This window comes from Folsomia candida, unplaced genomic scaffold (genome assembly GCF_002217175.1).
Source record: "Folsomia candida strain VU population unplaced genomic scaffold, ASM221717v1 Fcan01_Sc003, whole genome shotgun sequence".
Classification (NCBI taxonomy): domain Eukaryota; kingdom Metazoa; phylum Arthropoda; class Collembola; order Entomobryomorpha; family Isotomidae; genus Folsomia; species Folsomia candida.
In genome coordinates this window covers 12,195,835-12,213,370 of record NW_019091195.1, presented here as the reverse complement: position 1 = coordinate 12,213,370, position 17,536 = coordinate 12,195,835, and the positions used below count along the sequence as shown (strand labels likewise).

The following is a 17,536-nucleotide window of genomic DNA, read 5'->3' as shown; positions in this document are numbered from 1 at the left end:
AACATTCAATAAAATTATAAATTTGTTAACGCACCCAGTTTCTTTTGAATCACAGTTTAAACAATCCACAACTTGTTAGGCAACTCGAGTTTGCGACTTTCCATTTGTAAATATGCTTATCTTTCTTTTCGGGAAAAATGTATGATTTTATTTTCATCAATTTAAAGTCGTACATAAGTGACAAGATTTCATAACTCAGGATCACTGTCAAACATTCTTCAATTATTGGTATAGGATTTACAGCCAGCAGAAAAGGCATTCCATCTATTCGGCCAAGTTTTAAACTAGTGGCTCACTTTCTCAACGACAAAGTAGAAAAATGTTGAGGCTGGAACTAAATAATAAATCTTAGCAATGGTCTGAGTAACGACGCTTATTGTAAATTTGAGGAACAAGTAAAACTACGGAAGGCAGAACTCGTGTATAAAAACAGGGGATGAAATTGCGTCGTCCAGAACGACGACGATGTCAAGTACCTCTTAACATAAAACAAGTTTCGAAAATAAATCATTGAGGACCCATTACGCTGCATGTCGCTGAAAGTAAGTTAATGGTCTCGATCCTCGTTGCATTTTCCAAATTCACTCCACGTGTGGCACCCTTAAATCAAAATGGAGTAACGGAACGAAAAATGCCTAATAGTCCTGAAGATGTAATGGTGGTCGGGCGTGTAAAAACAAGAGTGGATTACGTTGGAAAATGCTTGGCCTCAATAAAATCAATTTCCCATGTGCAACTACAATCCCAGACAAAAGGACAAAAGTTTTCCGATTCTGTATCTGTTTTTTGGGGGCTGGTGGGAGAAACTTAAGAGAGGAAAGCCATTTTAGAAGAGCTAAAGTGGCTGTCGTGTTGCAGCAAAGTATGAGAACCAACACTTGTAACGAAGAAGATGGATTAACGCACAACGGGCAGAAAGGAATTCCTGAATAGATTTATGTGAGAAAGTCCAGGTCCTTGGAATGATGTTAATCCTAGAACATAGGGAACATGGGTGTCATTGTCGGGAGGTTGAATTAAATCCACCTGAGCAGGAAAGTATTTTGGGATGAAACAATCTGGCAACTGGAGAGGCTTCTGACCAACTTGCTGGTGACTTTGGTTTATAGTCAAACGCTGCTTATTAACTCGGTTTTAATATTCATGACCAAAAAGCCAACAATTCCTGACCTGACTTAGTAAATGAATGCGTTGTATTTCCATAAGTCTGTTTAGAAAATTCTCACGATGATTATCATACTTTCATTAAAACAGAAAATTTTGCTTTTATGGCACCAATTACATATTAAACTACAGAGTAAATAAAATTTGGTGTACTAATAAATTTAAGTACCGTTTGCTTAAGTGATACCCATGATTGCTTTCTAAAAATCCCATGGTTCTCAACATTAGCAGGAAGTGGAGTCAAGGAGAGTTATCCAAAATCCCCACAACGATGAAATCCGAAAACTAATTTCTAAACAAGGGTGGGACTGGAGGATCTTGTTTCGCATCACCTTTGTCTGAGCAACAAACAAGTTGATCCTTATGCAGTCGTCTACGTCCATCCAGCATTGTGAAAGCATTGGAGAAAATTGAATGAGAGATGAGAGAGATGAAAGTATCTTAAAACCAACATATTTGCTCACGGTTCAGAGAAAGGGAAGCTGCACTTCAAAGCAATAGACCTCCCCCGTTTTGAACCCTGTTTGCTCTCCTATAGACAGGGTTTAGTGGGCACGGGTTACATCCCAATGTGAACAACAGTAGAACTTTGTGATCAAGGAGAAAGAGCTCTCTCAGTCGTATAATTCCAGCACCCGTGCTTTTGAAGTATCAAAAGTCAGACTTTGTATCTACGCAGATATTTGAGTGCAACATCAATGAGCCAGGTTTTCACACGAAATGAAGGAACCCACCCATGAAGTCTAACAATAAACAAAATGACAATGGGAATAAAGCTGGATTTCCACTGCCGTGAGTCGTGAGCGACCTACGACGGAAAGCGTCCGACAGCGTCCACCTACATTTTCCGCTCCAAGTCCATTTCCACCAATGCGCTACCTTGGGCAGATCATCCGCTAACGGAAGCGGACGATTTGCTGTCAAACAATCCGCAGCGTAGAGCGGACGGGTGGAAATGCTCGTTCTTTTATAAAATTAATCACTAACCAAAACATAGATTTTAGGGGAAAATGCAGACACATATTTAAAAACTTAACCAAATAAGTGAATTCAACTGTGTGATGAATGAAATAATTTAATTCGAGCACGTAATCAAATATTTACTATGTATGATCAAATTTTAATATATTTATAATACTTGTAAATATAAAAATCAATTCAAGGTGATTCAATAAATAATTAGAGAATTTGTATTAAATTTTATTATTTTAGTTGGGGCGCCCCGGTTTCTGGTACAGCAATTTCCTTTCAAGCTTTTTCTTTCGAGCTTCGTCGGTCAGGGGATGATTTATTTCGTGCATCCGTTTAGCTATATCATGAAGGGCCTTGTTCAAATTTTTATCACAATCTGGGCGGTGATGAAAGGGATGTGCACAATTCCAACAACCTTCATCAAAGAAGTAGAAAGCAAAGGCAAGTTGGACTTCTTCTCGACTCAGCTTGACCTTCAACAATTCTTCATAAAAAGAAACCACCTCTCCTGCCGGGCGCCCAGGTAGTCGCATTTGAAAGGAATATCTTCCTACAGGTTCATATTTCCCGTGGGTTGTTTTGTCTTGATTTCTATATAAAGACGAAAATTCCTGATTATCTTCACGTTTATGAAAAGAGAGGTTACAATACCTTACCTAATAAAACATTGAAGTTTGCATTCATTTGTAAAATGTGAAGCACTTTCGCAATTAAAGCAGGTGGAGTCGTCAAACTTCTTGTTTCTGGAAATTCTACTGCCACCTCCGCCAACTTCCAGGGCGTCCAATTTTTTATTCAGTTCTTTAATTTGTTCTTCAAGACCTCGATTCGTTTCCATCAAATCGACGGCGCCGTTTGGAAACACTGGGTGAATCTGTCGTTTGAGCTCTGCAAGTCGCTCACCCCTAGCTTCTGGCTCCAGGTCCACGATTTTGAAACGCTGGGACCGACTCCAGTTGAGATCCAGCTCAACACACCGTTCCAGAGGCCAAATGAGTTGTGTTGGTGGTGTTTCCAACCCATTGGGCATTCGGAGTTGCATTTCTTTGAGCAGATCCGGAAATATAAATCCCCGTTCCAGCACCTCGGTCCGCTTCTGAGAAATATGTGTAAAGAATCCCAAACGCTGTCGAGCCTCCACTCCCATCGCATCACTTTCCTCCCACAAGACTGGTTCAATGTCGCGCTTGGCAAGTTCTTTGGAATGAGCCGAGTAATTCCGTTTAAGAATTTCTAATGCTTTCTCTAGTGTTTTGTACATCCATTTTTTGCATTGTTTCATAGAGCAGTGCACGATACTATCCGATGTATTTTCCTAGGCAAGGAAATTCACATTATTATATCACTATTTGTTGAAGTGGTGCAAATTAGGAGAGGAATAATTTTGTGGTAGGTTTTATGAAAGTACATACGCGCTGGTGCCAGAGACATCCGAGCCGAAGGCGTCTGTCCAGTGATGAGCTGATATCAAAACTGTGAAGGGTAGCGGTTGCGTACTTGATGGACGCGACGTACGCCAAGTTTGAAATTTCTGCTGGAAGAGGACCATCTTTGGTAGTGGTACTTTTCGCTTTACCACCACCCACTCCGGTACCTACAGGATCACTCGCCTTCACCACGGACCCGGTTGACTTCTTGCTAGGTCCCTGCACTTCCTGAACCACTTTTGCTTGTAGGTCTATGGCGCACTGCCTAATATGACAGGTTCGAAATAACTCTGAGACGAAACGTTCCATTGAGAGAACGCGCATCCGAGGGTTGCTTCCTAAATAAATATAAAGAGGAACATTTGGCAAACTCGTATATGATTATTTCTCGAACGGAAATTTGCTCACCATGCTGTGCCATCAGCCAGGCCAAGCATCCAACAGCTATCGGGATATTATCTTCAGCAGCGAATACATAGTGGTAGGGACGCCGTGGGGTCTCGTCCGACAGCTACAAAGCAAGAAGAGTGATATTTACATTACAATACATATCCTTCATTTATGTTCTTGCAATGGAATGCTACACAATTGCTAATGGCTAATAATACCTCGAACGTTCGTGATTGCTCCAAGATTGACTTGACGACCTCGTCGTATCGGTCTTCCCCCACAGAATAGGCAAGCCCTCGACTGTAGGTGTAGGGAGGAATTGGAAGCGAAAGTTTCCTGCTCTGTTCTTGCACCATCTTCCAGTCTCCAAGCTTGTCAGAACCTGTTAAATGTGACAGATAGATACAACATAACAATACAATATACTCAAAGTAATGCTTTCCCGCATTGTAAAAGACCGAAAATTTACCAGGATCAATTGGTGACCCCCCAGAGCTTAACACCATCCCATCCTTAAGGTTCCAGGTGAGGCAGCAAAACTCTGCAGGAGCAGTAATCTGTCCTGGTGCAGGACAATAGTTGTTAAAATGGACGTAAGCAAACGTCAGTTCAAGAAACTTATCAAAATCCAGCACGGCTGCAAAATAGTCCCGAATTTTTGAAAATGCTTCATCCTGGTCGTGAATATTAATTTGAACATTCTTAATCGACCAATCGGGAAGTGTTGTTCGCCTGGGACAACATTAAAACCATCACTCACAATAATTCAAAGTCATTAATAGATTTGAAAGAGAGGTGAATGTAGAATGTATAAATGTTTACTTGATATTATGGGGACCAGAATTTTTGAAAACTGCCATTTCCGGTGGTTGAAATAAAACAGAAGTTGGCCCTGGCTCCTTTTGAGTTTCTTGTGCATGTTCAGGTGCTTTCTTTTTGGATTCTGGTTTAGAACATTCCTTTACTTCCACCTTGACTTTCCCTGTGGTTTGTTTGAAGAGAGGGTTAGGAAGAACGAATGGAGATGAAATCGATTTGGGTCGACCAGGTAAAGACGACGGCACAGACAACTGTGAATCCATTGGTTCTGAACCTGGTTGAGGGAGATGATCATGTTGACGCATGTGTTTACCAATCGTATTTCCAGTTTGCAAGAGTGTATCACGAAATGATCCTAATTCTTTCTATAATAAATCATAATAGAACAAAAAATAAGAATGACTCATAAAATAAAAATTTCTAATGAACGAATGAATTTCTATTACTCGTATTACCGGATCAATGTTAAGTTGCACTTCCGGTTTCACCAAGTCTTGTTTCTGCCCTCGTCCATTGGCTAATCTTTTACCTGCTCGTCCACGGAGGAACATATTTTCTTCTCCAGTCGGAACAACGCACGGGACTTCTTGTCCATTCCCAACTGGGCCTGTTGGGGATAAGGCAGATTTCGCTTTTGGTCGCGTCTGTGGCGGCGTTGATTTCTCCTCCTCCTCTTGGTACACGGCGTACTTGTCCTCTTCAGTCTTATCCATTCTCTGGAAAAAGTAAGGAAAACAATTATTTCCACATTTCTATTCATGAAATTGTGAAATTTAAAGTAACACGGACTACTTATGAGCCATTCTCCATCCAAAACAAATGCGACCTCTTCCCATCCACCAGAAAAGTTCATCCCTTGTGCCTCTAACTGACGACGACGAATGGTCATAAATGACATGAATGGTGTCATTTTCAATTTTTTCGTAGTTGAAGACATGGCGAGAATAATTTTGGTGTTTCAGCTGTGTGTTGGGTTGTACGAAAAATGGAGTGAGTATTGCAACCAATCCAACCGCTCAACCCAATTCCTAGTTTGCTCCAAATTTACAAGTATTAACAAAAAATTCAACCTTGTTTAAAATTTAATTAACGATGGATCCAGTTATTATTTTGGCTTTAATCCGGCGCCGGAAAAAAAGAGTGCATCGCTACTGGGTGCATCCTCTTAATTTACTTCGAGGTGTGTGGGGGGAACATCTAAAGATAATTGAAATGTATAATAAGTTTCCTGTGAAATTTCGCCAGTACACAAGAATGACTCCAGCACAGTTTGATATCGTACTGAGCATTGTTAAAGAAGACCTCCAAAAACAGGACACAAATTATAGGACATCAATTCCCCCAGATTTCCGGCTATTTGTCACCCTTAGGTACGACGAAGACTCGGCGCCGAGAAAGAAATATTTATATATTTATTAATGAAATAACTCATACATATAATTCATAACTGGCAGATATTTAGCGACCGGAGATAGCTTAGCAAGTATATCTACAAGTTATAGCATGGGGCATACAACTGTTTGGCGAATCGTTCGAGAGACGACTCAGATCTTGTGGAACAGATTAAGTCCAATATTTGTGAAGGTAAAGATAACTTATGTAATAATAATTAGCCTCATGTCCTGCTAATTATTTTTAAGCTGGAATATTTTTTAGGCCCCAACAAATGAAGACTACAACTTAATCGAAAAAGGATTCAGGGAGCGTTGGAATTTTCCTAATTGTATCGGCGCAGTGGACGGAAAACATATAGATATAGAAGCTCCATACAAATCTGGGTCACAATATTATAATTACAAAGGAAGATTTAGTATCGTGTTGATGGCAACTTGTGATGCTGACTACCGATTCACAACGGTTGACGTAGGCGCCTACGGGAGACAAAGCGATGCAGGAATTTTTTCAATTTCTGCTTTAGGAACCAGATTAGAATCAGGTAATTTTACGCTAATTTAATATCGCAGAGCTGGCATAACAAATTCCTGCATTATGTAAATAGGAATTTATATTGTAATACTAGGACATCTTGGAATTCCTGGACCTAAATTGCTACCTGAATCAACAAAACAACTACCATGTTGGAGATGAAGCTTTTCCATTAAAATGTTACATGATGAGGCCATATCCAGGGCGATGACTAACTGAAGTGAGAAGAATATTTAACTACCGGCTTTCTAGGGCTCGTCGAATTATTGAGAATTCGTTCGGTGTAATGTCGAAGCGCTTCAGGATATTTCGACGACCGATTGTTGCCCTGCCGATGTTGAAAGTATTGTGAAAGGTATAAATTAACCAAATGTGCACAAACTATTAATTATGTATAGTACTTATCTCATGTTCATTCTGCAGCCTGCATCGCACTACACAATTTCCTGCGTACTCAAGATCTCTCGGCGCCGGGGGCAGATATATATTGCCCTGCAGGATTCGTGGACACTGGTGACGAAGATAACGGCGCATGGAGACAAGAAGAAGACTCTTTAGCGCTGAGAAACCTCACTAGAATGAGTTCAAATATGCACAGTGCTGCAGCACGAGAGATGAGGGAGAGCTTTGCAGAATACTTTGTAAATGAAGGGGCAGTAGAATGGCGGCGAAGAATTGTTGGCTTGGATTAAATGCAATGAAATTTATTATTAAATCCATATTATTATAATTGTGCGTTAAAGATCTCAAGTAACAATAAATAAAAATTTTCAATCATCAATTTACTCATTGACATCACGTCCTCCCGGCGCCGGCGTTGTATTCTGCGGAAATTCAATTTCATACATAATTTGCTGAATTTTGGTTTTTGCATATGATGACTGAGCTGCTGTCATTTTTCGCAAATCATCCGCCAGAGCCATACAGAAATGGTGGTTCGAGTCTTTTATATTTTGCTTTTCTAGGTATCCCAATAATGCTGCATCAACTTTCTCTGACATCTTCATTTTTTTGGATATGGTCTCGGGCTTGATGGGGTCGTCCTCATCTAAATCCGGCCCACGGGAATGATCTCGACCACTTCGATTGGTGGTTTCATCCGGCGCCGGAGTTTTATCCAAATTACCAGAAGATCTGCGAGATTGGCGGAGTAAAAAAAATTATTTAACATAAGTAATAAATATATAGTTAGTCAATAATAGACGTACTCAGTATTGGCAATTACGAACGGCTTTAAAAAGTTCAACATTTCGAAGTATTCCCATTGTTTTTCTTTTTTGCCAGACTTGCCAGACTTGCCTTTCTTCTTTTTAACGACTTTATTGAAATTATCCCGTAGATATTTCCACTTCTTCTTGCATTCAGGAACTACAAAAACAAGCAATTCCAGAGATTAACATTAATTATTACGTGGCGCCACAGAGTCATACTAAACATTAATTATACACCTTACCATCCTTCCCTACCGTACTGGAAACATTTAACCACACAAGTTCCTTTTTACCACTGTTCTTATTATCCTTTGATTTGACATCGAACAAAATTGGATTTGATCTCACTGTATCTATAAGTAATTCTATATCTTCATTCCTCCAAATATTCTCTTCCTGGGCGCCCGGTATTTCCTCACCCATTACATGACATTGATCCCCATCCTCGTTGATGTTCAAACTTCCTCCATCCTCCTCACTGTCACTCGACATTTTATATTTATTTCGAATATTCTAATTTTATGAAATAATTGATGTTAGCGGAATGTGAATAATAAGAAGTGAATTTATGTGATTTTATATATTCCGCTCAAGGAAATGAGAATTTGTCATAGATTTTGGCGAGCGGACGAAAAAAAGTTGAACCAAGTTCAACTCATCGACTCACAGTTTTTTCGTCCGCGCGGATCGTATCCGCTGAGATGAGTCGGTTGGTGGAAATGGGAGGCAAAAATCCGCTCAACTCAGCTCACTCTCCGCCGCGTCGAGCGGATTTTGTCTGCTTTGGTTGAAATGCCATCGTCGGACACTTTCCGTCGTAGGTCGCGCACGACTCACGGCAGTGGAAATCCAGCTTAACAACCATTCAAATGTAAACGCTGTTCGTAAACAATGTGAAATTTTGGAAATAACGGTTTTAAAATTATTTACTCATATTGTTCCATATTGTAGACAATTATGTGGATGCATTTAGACAGAACAGAGGATCCATACATAGCCCAAACACCAACCGATCTAAATTTTTGGAATTATGGAACTGTCACGCATGACCTTTGTACAAGACAAGGAAGAAAATCATGAGAGTAATGTGCTATGTCCGGAAGGTGATGGTTGTACAACAGAAATAAAAGTAAATAGGAAAATAGACTGAGGAAAAAGGAAGTAATAAAATGTTGATTTGCATTGTTTTGTCATGCCAAAACCAGATGCGAGTATACAAATGACCATCGTCAATCGTTAGCAGCGAAAAGACTTTTGAAATTTTTTACCCAAGTAAAAGCAGACCTCAGGCTCAGGCACCTGGAAATTCTAATATCATACGACATGATAGTAGATAAATATATTAATCTTACTAGAATTACGAGGCAAGAAAACCGTTAGAAGCCATCTTCTCTACTCTTTAGATTATATCTACGCAGAAAATAATCTCACAATTGAGCTATAGTTATAACAGAACTCGTCTTCTATAAGTAAAATTCGTCATTTGTGATTTTGGTAGCTAAGATGCCACTGCAGCTATCAAATTTAAAACACGTAACACGAGAGATTTAGCTAAATAGGTTTGTAACAGTTTATTTGATTATTTTCTTATCGAATTGCATCTAGCCTCTAAATCTTCAATTTTATGCATGTTGTTAAAATTCCTTTTCTTGTTTGCTTTAACTGAATTATGCCTCACAGGTGGTACTCGCATGACAGATGAATATATATGTAAATATGATTTATAGCGAAATCTATAACCAGGAGAAAATCGCCCACATTAGTCATGCCAAAAAGAAAGCTAGCTCACAATTTCGTTTTTTCCTTTGCCCATCGTGTTAGCTATTTTACTATTCACTACAGTTTGGAAAATGATAGACAAGTATTTTTAAAGCGGCACATCGACTATTATATAAAAATAAATCCAAGATGATAGATTAAAATGCAACCAATGCAATGCACTGCTTTGCAAGATGATTGTTTTGCAGCCAAGACGAACTGGGACAGCAAGCAGGGAACTTGAGCAGCCAAATTAATTAAAATGTCCAGAATGCGAAGGGAATTAAAAGCTTGAAGCTTTAACATACTTAATAACTATGTACATATAACATGTATATCACTTTGTGCAAACTGAGCCTCGCCTTGGCATGACTATGCAGTATTAAATCGTTTTGCCATGAGTATGACAAGCAGCAAATGCGAAAACTAGATTCAGTTACTGCTACCGAAGGTTACATGTGTCACGAACGAGTTAAAGGGAGCATTATATCACAATTAATATCTACATAGTCGAGCACTCCCAAGTATAAAATCCGGCTCAACGTCTAAGATGTCTCACTGCTACTTAAAACAGCGAGACAAGTAAAAACTTAAAATTTGTGAAAAAGTGGAATCCCTTCATGATTAATTTGTTCTACATTCGCCGCGTGACGAAATGTTCATAAATCTTTCCGTCGACTGGAATATTTTCTCACTTGCATACATTTTTTGCTGTAAATTTAAACGAGACGAAATCTGCACGGCAGGAGGAGCATACGCAGCAGTGGCTGTGGGAGAGGGGCGAGTAGGGGTGAATAATAAACGGGCAGCTGAACGATCCAAGTGTAACACGATAAAGAGAGAACTGGAGAAAGCGGATCTCCAGCAAGTGTGGAAATATAGGTCAGCAACAGAACGGAATAATGTGCGAGAGAAATACAATGGCAGACTCTCCGCAATCTGGTTTTCCAGAATCCCTTGGTAAACTTTCTCCAGTGTATTTCATACGCGTTGTTAACATATGAGCAGCTTGGCTCCTCCGACATAATGGAACTGTTGACTAGAGGCTTGGACCGCAGGATGTTTTTAATGGTGACTAATCCAAAGGCGGTCGTTGGTGGATGCAGCAGTGTATACAAGATCAGAGCCAAAGTGCCAGCCAATCTGCAAATTTATTGAACGAAGAGAGAAAAATAAAGCAGACAAGAGGAAGGGAAAGAACGTCGAGAGTGTAATTCCCAAATTCACACTTCGCCTTGCAGATGGATGCAGTTGGGATTTTATACTCTTCCCTCGAATAATGTGAGTTTGTACGTACGTCTGTGAATGCAAAACCGGGGGAATTCTAGTAATGATGCACAGTGGGTATTTACGCTCCATGATGTGTTGGGTGCAGGAATTGTGCTAGGAGGAGAAAGATGTATGTCAACGACGTACTGGTGGGTATGAAGGGTGGGTGGTGGGAGGGGAAAGGAGTTGGATGGGGAAAAAGTTGTACGGAAATGTAATTCAGAATGTGGATGCATGCGTATAACAAATGCAGCCAACGTCAAGTCGGATTGTGGGAGACGGGTATGTCGAAATTGCTCCAACTCGGACTATTAGAAAGATAAGTCCAAATTTGAATCACAAATGTGTCCTCTTCACTTCCATTCTCCAACCCATAAACCAAATCTTTCCACTTCTGACTTGGAGAGAGATTTTGGTGGGGAAAAGTTTACTCGCTCTGTCCTTCAGCTTTTATTGCGCACAATAGAATACTAATAATGTGGAGCTATGGACGGATTGAGTCCCGATAATTATTGCTACGTATATGGCTCTACTTCTGTTATCTATCTGTTAGCTGTGGCAAGTAAATAATTTTAAAAATCACAAACTAATATTACATATGCTCATCAGAGTATGCATATCGCTTCTTTAAAATTGCGAACATGGTGTGAATATAAAATGCTCTCTGGTGCAATACCGGCCAATGCCAAGATACCGAGGTGACGGGAAAGATACCGACATGGAGGGTTGTGAGTATAGCGTTCAAAAGTACTTAATCCACGCGTCAAACGCTAATCAATACTACAAGTTTCGACGATAAATACATGGTCATTGCTATTTTTAGTTTTTAATAACACTCGCGCATTGATTGAATCAGTATCGACCGAATCCTTGGGATTTTAATCACCGCATAACGCCACTTCTGTGTGCATGCTGCAATCCACTCAAGCCAAATGTCCCGATTTTTACATACAGTTAAATTAATTGTTTACTTAATGCTCGCTGGTGGGGAAAGTTGGAAAAAATCATGCACGTCAATTTGGAAGGTGGTGGACACAGTCGAGCGGAAGTAATTCAGTTTGACGAAGAAGATGAAACTAAACCAACATCGTTTGGGTCGGGTTGAGGTCAGTCAATTACAATTTCACAGAGGAAACCTCAGGACAACCATTGCGTGACAGAAGAGAGGAGTGTGGTTCAAACCCTTAGCCAAACCACAAGTACAAGTGGAGAGCAGCTCGTATTTTGGACAGAGGAAATTAGTGAAAGCTACTCTGAATGCATGAACTCACTCTTTTCACCCTGCTCGAGCCAAATCATGATTATTCTACCTTGACTGACTGCCTTTTGTGACGGACCCAATAATTAAAGCCAAGGAAATACATAGAATGCGAATGGACGAATCACACCCATAAAAATTCACCACACGAGTACACAAATTGTATGCCCATAGAAGTGTATATTTTCATTCGTGTAATTAGCCAGTAAGTCAGTCTCAACCAAGGACCCAAATAAATAGACAAGTTACAAACCTAGTTTTGACTACTTAATAATTGACATGTTACGAAGAATTTTGTCCTGTGATTAGAGAAATTGTAGGTAACGCTTAGAAAGCGAAAAATATTATTTTGCGATGAGATCGTTAAAATTAAGTGGCACGACGTTATGAAACAATTTATTTTGACAATGTCTGGCTCAGAAATCCGAGGCGTTATGTTATGGAGTGAGCAGCATATGAAAGTAAAGTCAATGTGTAATAGAGTTATTCATTTGCTATTATTTTCTTGAATTTTTGTTCTACTGCATTGCATTTAAGATATGCGACGCGACACAAACCCCAGCTCACGTATCGCATATGACGATCAATACATAGTACACAGCAAGTATTCACTGCACACACACTAAAAATTTCGACTTGACCACTAATGAACATGCAAGTCTATCCCCTCCAGTGGGTAACGTAGTCATATGTAGCTATATTACGTGAAAGTTACACCTTTTACAGACATCGACAACAGAGTTGAAAAGTAATGTCGACTTTGTTAATGATCCCTGTAGGTCATGATCTTCAGGTCAGGGGTCACCAATTTTTTATTACCTAGCCCAAATCGATGCATGCATGCATCGTATCCTCTCCCAGTTCCTAAACGGTGAGGTTAAAGGTCAAATATTGCATTCAAGCCACGCATAGCCCCGAACTACGTTTACCGCTACTATTTAGTTTCTGCTTACTAAAGCTTACTTTAATCATGGAAAGTATAATATGGAGAGAGCGCCAGACAGCTAAATGCATACGTTTACACACATATTTACTGTACTTGCATATATGTACAACTCTGTGCCTTCCGGTGCCAAGATTTTGATTTTAGATTTGTGTCCATGGCTTAGATTTCTACAACGTGTGTGGAACACGAAACATAATAAGGTTCATTTTGACTACAACCTCAAACGAACTGTCGTGTTGCAAAGTTTTCCGCACGTTGTATCAATAAGGCCTTTCACTATAGCAATGTGTGCTCGTACTACTTCTGCCAGTAACTACAATCAAGTCTGCCACCGCTTTCCCTCCCAATTTATTTTGCAACACATTTCCCTGCAAGTCATGGCTCTTCCGCTATGAATTACGATTACGAGATCCTTCAGAGTAGAACTTGCTCGTTAGAGAGTTTCCAGTTCATTTGCTCCATGTTCACAATTTTATTTGGTTTCTATTATTTCGCGTTCGCAATTTACTCACAATTCACTGTTGTTTGAAATATGCTTCGTAAACGAATGCTAAATAACTAGACATTTTTCTATCCAACGAACTAAATGAACGACAAATGTATTCCTGAACAAATTATTGCCGAGGCACAATTAAAGTAATGACGACATTTCACATAATGACAAGAGTAGAAATATGTATTGTTTGAAGAAGAATTCATGGATTCTGAGGACATATTATTTATTGTATTTCTAGAAATATGTACTTCTTAAAATCTTGCCAATACGCCTGAGTTAAGTTGAAGGCAGAATGGTCCTACATATACACATTGAAGTACATATTATTGGTTGTGTGTGAAGCTATTTGAAGAAAATGTGAAGAAAAATCATTTTTTGTCTGTCAGCTTAGGCAGTGGCTGTCCATTTGAAAGTGGAAAGATTTAGGTCGGATCGAATTACTATTCCGAGGCAAGCACGCTTTCTCCAGCACGACCACCACTCTCGCAGCCACACACATAGCGATTGAACCATTGTCTCTCCTGTTATCGCCAGAATCCATACCATGATCACTCCCCAAAAGCATTAAGAGCTTTGTCCCATATTCTCGTCATGAGTCGTGAGGAGCTCTTTCACATTCCGCACCACAACCGATCCTAATGGTTGGCGAAGGAGGGCTGACGATCAACTTTGCTTACTAGCAGACGACGTTGCCGTCACGTAATATTTTGTTGTGTAATTAGCATGATAGTCATGATGATGCTCTTGTGTTTCCCGGCTACTTTACCAACCTTATGTGCCATTGGATGTGGACCACAGCTGCCTAAGCTAAACCGATAAACTGATGTGCTTTCGTTATCTTCCATATAGGGACACGGCTGTATGCACGTACATGGTGTACACATTTTTATTTCATTGTACTGTGCCAGACATTACTTTGAATATGCTCGTGGCTAAATCCTGAAAAGTTATCAAACAGACTACGGGAATCTTTATCCAAGTTGAACTGAAGGGAGGGAGCTTAGGCAACTATTCTTCGGTTGAGAAATGGTGAGCAAAGTAGAGTGTATAGTTAAAGCAGCAGGTAATCTGGTGGAGGTGCACAGAGCAACAATTCTCGTAATTCAACTAAGCAGCGCATTTCTTTTCAGGGCGAGACGTTGATCTTCCCATCACCGAGACTTGGCTGGAGTACAGTATTAAAATAATGGCACATTGTTCACCTGCGTCCTCGTGCTCGTCTGCTCCTGGAGAAAGCAAGACTGGAGGAGCAGTCAGGATGAGAGTGGTCTAGCTCTCTCTCTTCCGTTCCATGCTGTTGAATCTGATGTGAAGTTATTAAGCAGAGATTGGGACCAGACAGCTAATTTCTCTTTTCCGCTGCCAGAAGAGCGTCGCAAATAGAAGAGAATTTCACAAAATCCTGACACATTTCAAAGAAGATACTTAAATCGAAATCTGTATTTGTACGTGACAAAAATACGGTGCCAACGATTTATTGGAAAATCTATTCTTCTATGCTTTAAATCCAGTTATTTTCCGCTAATAATTGTGAGGCATAACAAAAATCAGGTAATTAATTAGATTATTTCATACCGATAAATGGAACGACCTATTCATGCTAAATACATTTATTTACTGTAATGTACTCAAAACCTTGTTGATTTTAAACTTAAACTGAACGGATGAAATGTAAGAAAATTTATTACAAACAAAACATTAAAAATAAAATAATTTCTCGTCTTAGGTCTCATCGTGTGGTGTCAAGAAATGACGATGTGAACAAATGACGGTTAAGTACTTCCTCCGTCACAGTGACAATTGAGAAGAAAAAGCGTGGATTTGCAATTTAGGTAAAATGTCGACTTTCTTCTTATCCTCGTCTCAGAAGTCAAAAGTTGAACAGACTGCCTCTCAGCTTTCTCCGCATTTTCGGCTGGTTTGACACGTTCGTTAGTTTAGAAAGTTTAGCTACGCAAGGAATATCCCTCAGCCTATCCTAACTTCAAAACTTTAATATCAAGCTCACAAAAGTGAAAAGACAAACGTTTAGGTAATTCCGGACCAACATAGTTTTTTTTATTGTACAACGAACGTTCGAAACAGAATTCATGGGTTTGGAGGAAGCAGGAACCAAAATTCTTGCATGTGGTTTACAAATTATCTTCTCAGGAAAAGTTCAAATTAGATCGACATCCCTTTCACAACGAGGGATGGCTCGTTCGTGTAAAAATATCGCAACTTTCAGTACATACACTTTATTTAGAGTGGGTGATGATGTGTCCGTGTTGCTGAAATGCGTGCACCTTCCTTTCATTTCTCTACATAATAGGACAATCCTGTGCGCGTAGTTTGTTTGCTAGAAAGCAATAGTAGTGCTTATAAACCGTACAAGTATTTAGTATTTCTGGCCGTTCAAACCAAGGCGAAAGTAAAACTGGGTCTATTATTTCGTCCGCTTCAGAAACATTTGAGCTTCAGGAGCATAAAAGTATGAGTGTGGAAAGGGCAGCTCTTCACATAAACGTGGATCGATTTCCTTTCCTCCCTGCGACTTTCCTCCTTCGCCTTCTGATGCATGCAACGTAGAACCGACGACGACGACCAACCATGGAGTGTGTGTAGAAACATAGCGAAACATTTCGCCTACCAACTTTCTCTCTCTTTATCCCGTGAAACGAACGACGATGCAGCAGCAGCAGCAGACCTCGATGGGAAGGAGAGAGAGAGGGATCGTATTCCCATCTTCTCTCTTGTTTGCAGTTCTTTAGCCGCAACTTGTATACACATCCATTAAATTCAACCCTGTTTCGTCCCATGTATCCACATGATACTGTTATTACGAGTTGCGATAATAAAATGAAGTTGAAGTAATGGTGGATAAAATGCAGGCCCACACACACACACACACGATCCCATTGTTGGTTCTCGAATAAAGATATAGCGCAGAATTTTATCTCTGCAAGTCGAATGTTGATGGGTAAATGGAATAGGTGTCCTAAAGTTTTAAGAAGGAACATGATTTGAAATTATTGCCCCTTTCGATCGAATATACTTGGCTTCGTAGCATTTGAGAACATTGTAACAAGTTTCCTACATACCACGCACATCGTCGATCCGTGCTAAGTATGAAGGATGAACATTTTGAAGCATCTCACCGCAATAGCACCCTCAACTTTAGACTACCAATTTCATTTACCTATTTGTAGCAGCTCCGTCTCTACGTGGATAGATTTATTGTTTGAGCTACACTTTATACAATCTATCCAATTCATCCAGGAAATTGCAACCGTCAGAATGAAGATGAAGTTTCCGTTTGGTTCCATGTTTCAATCAAATTTTCGTGGGATGTGTTTGGAATACGTTTAAATGAAAATTCTCAAGTCAATTCACTCAAGGCATAAATGTAGCAAGGACCGAAAGACTATGCGGAAGAATATGAGGTTGGAATGGAATTCGTGATTGTCTCTAGAATAATAATACAGCTTGAAAGAAGGAAATGGGAGCAAGTGTACATACATAAATCAAGGAATTTAACTGCGAAGTAAGTTAAGAGTGCATACACATATATGCTACATTTATACATGCATACATAAATACTAAATGTGCATACACATGTATTCAAGGTAGATGTAAACATGTCTTAATAATATTGTCCTAGAGTGCGAAATACTTTCGAGGAATGTGTATTGTGAAAAAATGACAAACAAACTCATTTATTTCAAGTTCAAGGTTTTCTAATACCAAATATTAACTTTACATGAAAGTATCAAAAGTTGCATTTATCTTAAAACTCGTGAAATTGATTTCATTTTAGAAATTAGTATATTTAAAGACGTTGAATAGGGGTAGAGCGACATTAGCAATCTATGATGCACCGTCGTGTTATCTTTACAACCTTAATGTAAGGGACAGACTCAC

At 39.6% G+C, this 17,536-nt stretch overlaps 3 protein-coding genes and 1 long non-coding RNA gene across 6 annotated transcripts in view; 2 read left to right on the top strand and 2 right to left on the bottom strand.

The window, feature by feature from the left end:
* LOC110846608 (two pore potassium channel protein sup-9) overlaps window positions 1-17,536 on the bottom strand; it is a 38,219-nt gene that overhangs the window by 12,090 nt on the left and 8,593 nt on the right. Inside the window, exons 2-9 of one of the 2 annotated variants that reach the window (XM_035849654.1) lie at window positions 5,228-5,488; window positions 4,776-5,137; window positions 4,423-4,685; window positions 4,172-4,335; window positions 3,972-4,074; window positions 3,549-3,901; window positions 2,793-3,451; window positions 3-2,727 (exon numbers count right to left, since the gene is read on the bottom strand). The exons of the other annotated variant lie outside the window; for it this stretch is intronic. Coding sequence (XP_035705547.1) covers window positions 2,373-2,727; window positions 2,793-3,451; window positions 3,549-3,901; window positions 3,972-4,074; window positions 4,172-4,335; window positions 4,423-4,685; window positions 4,776-5,137; window positions 5,228-5,485 — 2,517 coding nt within the window. The 5' untranslated portion in view covers window positions 5,486-5,488 and the 3' untranslated portion in view covers window positions 3-2,372. Of the gene's footprint in view, window positions 1-2; window positions 2,728-2,792; window positions 3,452-3,548; window positions 3,902-3,971; window positions 4,075-4,171; window positions 4,336-4,422; window positions 4,686-4,775; window positions 5,138-5,227; window positions 5,489-17,536 lie in introns of those variants that run through there. 2 annotated transcript variants of the gene reach the window in all.
* On the bottom strand, window positions 5,852-8,769 carry LOC118434929. 2 transcript variants are annotated; one of them, XM_035849655.1, is made up of 4 exons: window positions 8,152-8,769; window positions 7,907-8,066; window positions 6,055-7,832; window positions 5,852-5,969 (listed from the first exon to the last, which is right to left on the bottom strand). In XM_035849655.1, the coding sequence occupies exons 1-3, from the start codon at window positions 8,399-8,401 to the stop codon at window positions 7,481-7,483; spliced, it is 762 nt and encodes a 253-aa protein (XP_035705548.1). In that variant the 5' UTR covers window positions 8,402-8,769; the 3' UTR covers window positions 5,852-5,969; window positions 6,055-7,480. The 2 variants fall into 2 exon arrangements, with proteins under 2 accessions (XP_035705548.1, XP_035705549.1); XM_035849656.1 differs by having other exon boundaries at window positions 6,075-7,832.
* On the top strand, window positions 6,254-6,902 carry LOC118434930. The gene is made up of 3 exons (XM_035849657.1): window positions 6,254-6,356; window positions 6,429-6,708; window positions 6,793-6,902. The coding sequence occupies exons 1-3, from the start codon at window positions 6,276-6,278 to the stop codon at window positions 6,858-6,860; spliced, it is 429 nt and encodes a 142-aa protein (XP_035705550.1). The 5' UTR covers window positions 6,254-6,275; the 3' UTR covers window positions 6,861-6,902.
* On the top strand, window positions 10,186-17,530 carry LOC118434931. Its single transcript, XR_004834390.1, has 3 exons — window positions 10,186-14,665; window positions 14,767-15,187; window positions 15,363-17,530. It is a non-coding gene; the product is annotated as an uncharacterized LOC118434931 (long non-coding RNA).

Excerpts from the sequence above, each read along its gene's own strand:
- LOC118434930 (XM_035849657.1), top strand. The coding sequence starts at position 6,276 with ATGGGGCATACAACTGTTTGGCGAATCGTTCGAGAGACGACTCAGATC. Across the intron at positions 6,357-6,428 it reads TAAGTCCAATATTTGTGAAG|GCCCCAACAAATGAAGACTA; the intron begins GTAAAGATAACT and ends AATATTTTTTAG. Across the intron at positions 6,709-6,792 it reads AGGAACCAGATTAGAATCAG|GACATCTTGGAATTCCTGGA; the intron begins GTAATTTTACGC and ends TTGTAATACTAG.
- LOC118434929 (XM_035849655.1), bottom strand. The coding sequence starts at position 8,401 with ATGTCGAGTGACAGTGAGGAGGATGGAGGAAGTTTGAACATCAACGAG. Across the intron at positions 8,067-8,151 it reads CAGTACGGTAGGGAAGGATG|TTCCTGAATGCAAGAAGAAG; the intron begins GTAAGGTGTATA and ends TTGTTTTTGTAG. Across the intron at positions 7,833-7,906 it reads TTCGTAATTGCCAATACTGA|ATCTTCTGGTAATTTGGATA; the intron begins GTACGTCTATTA and ends CCAATCTCGCAG.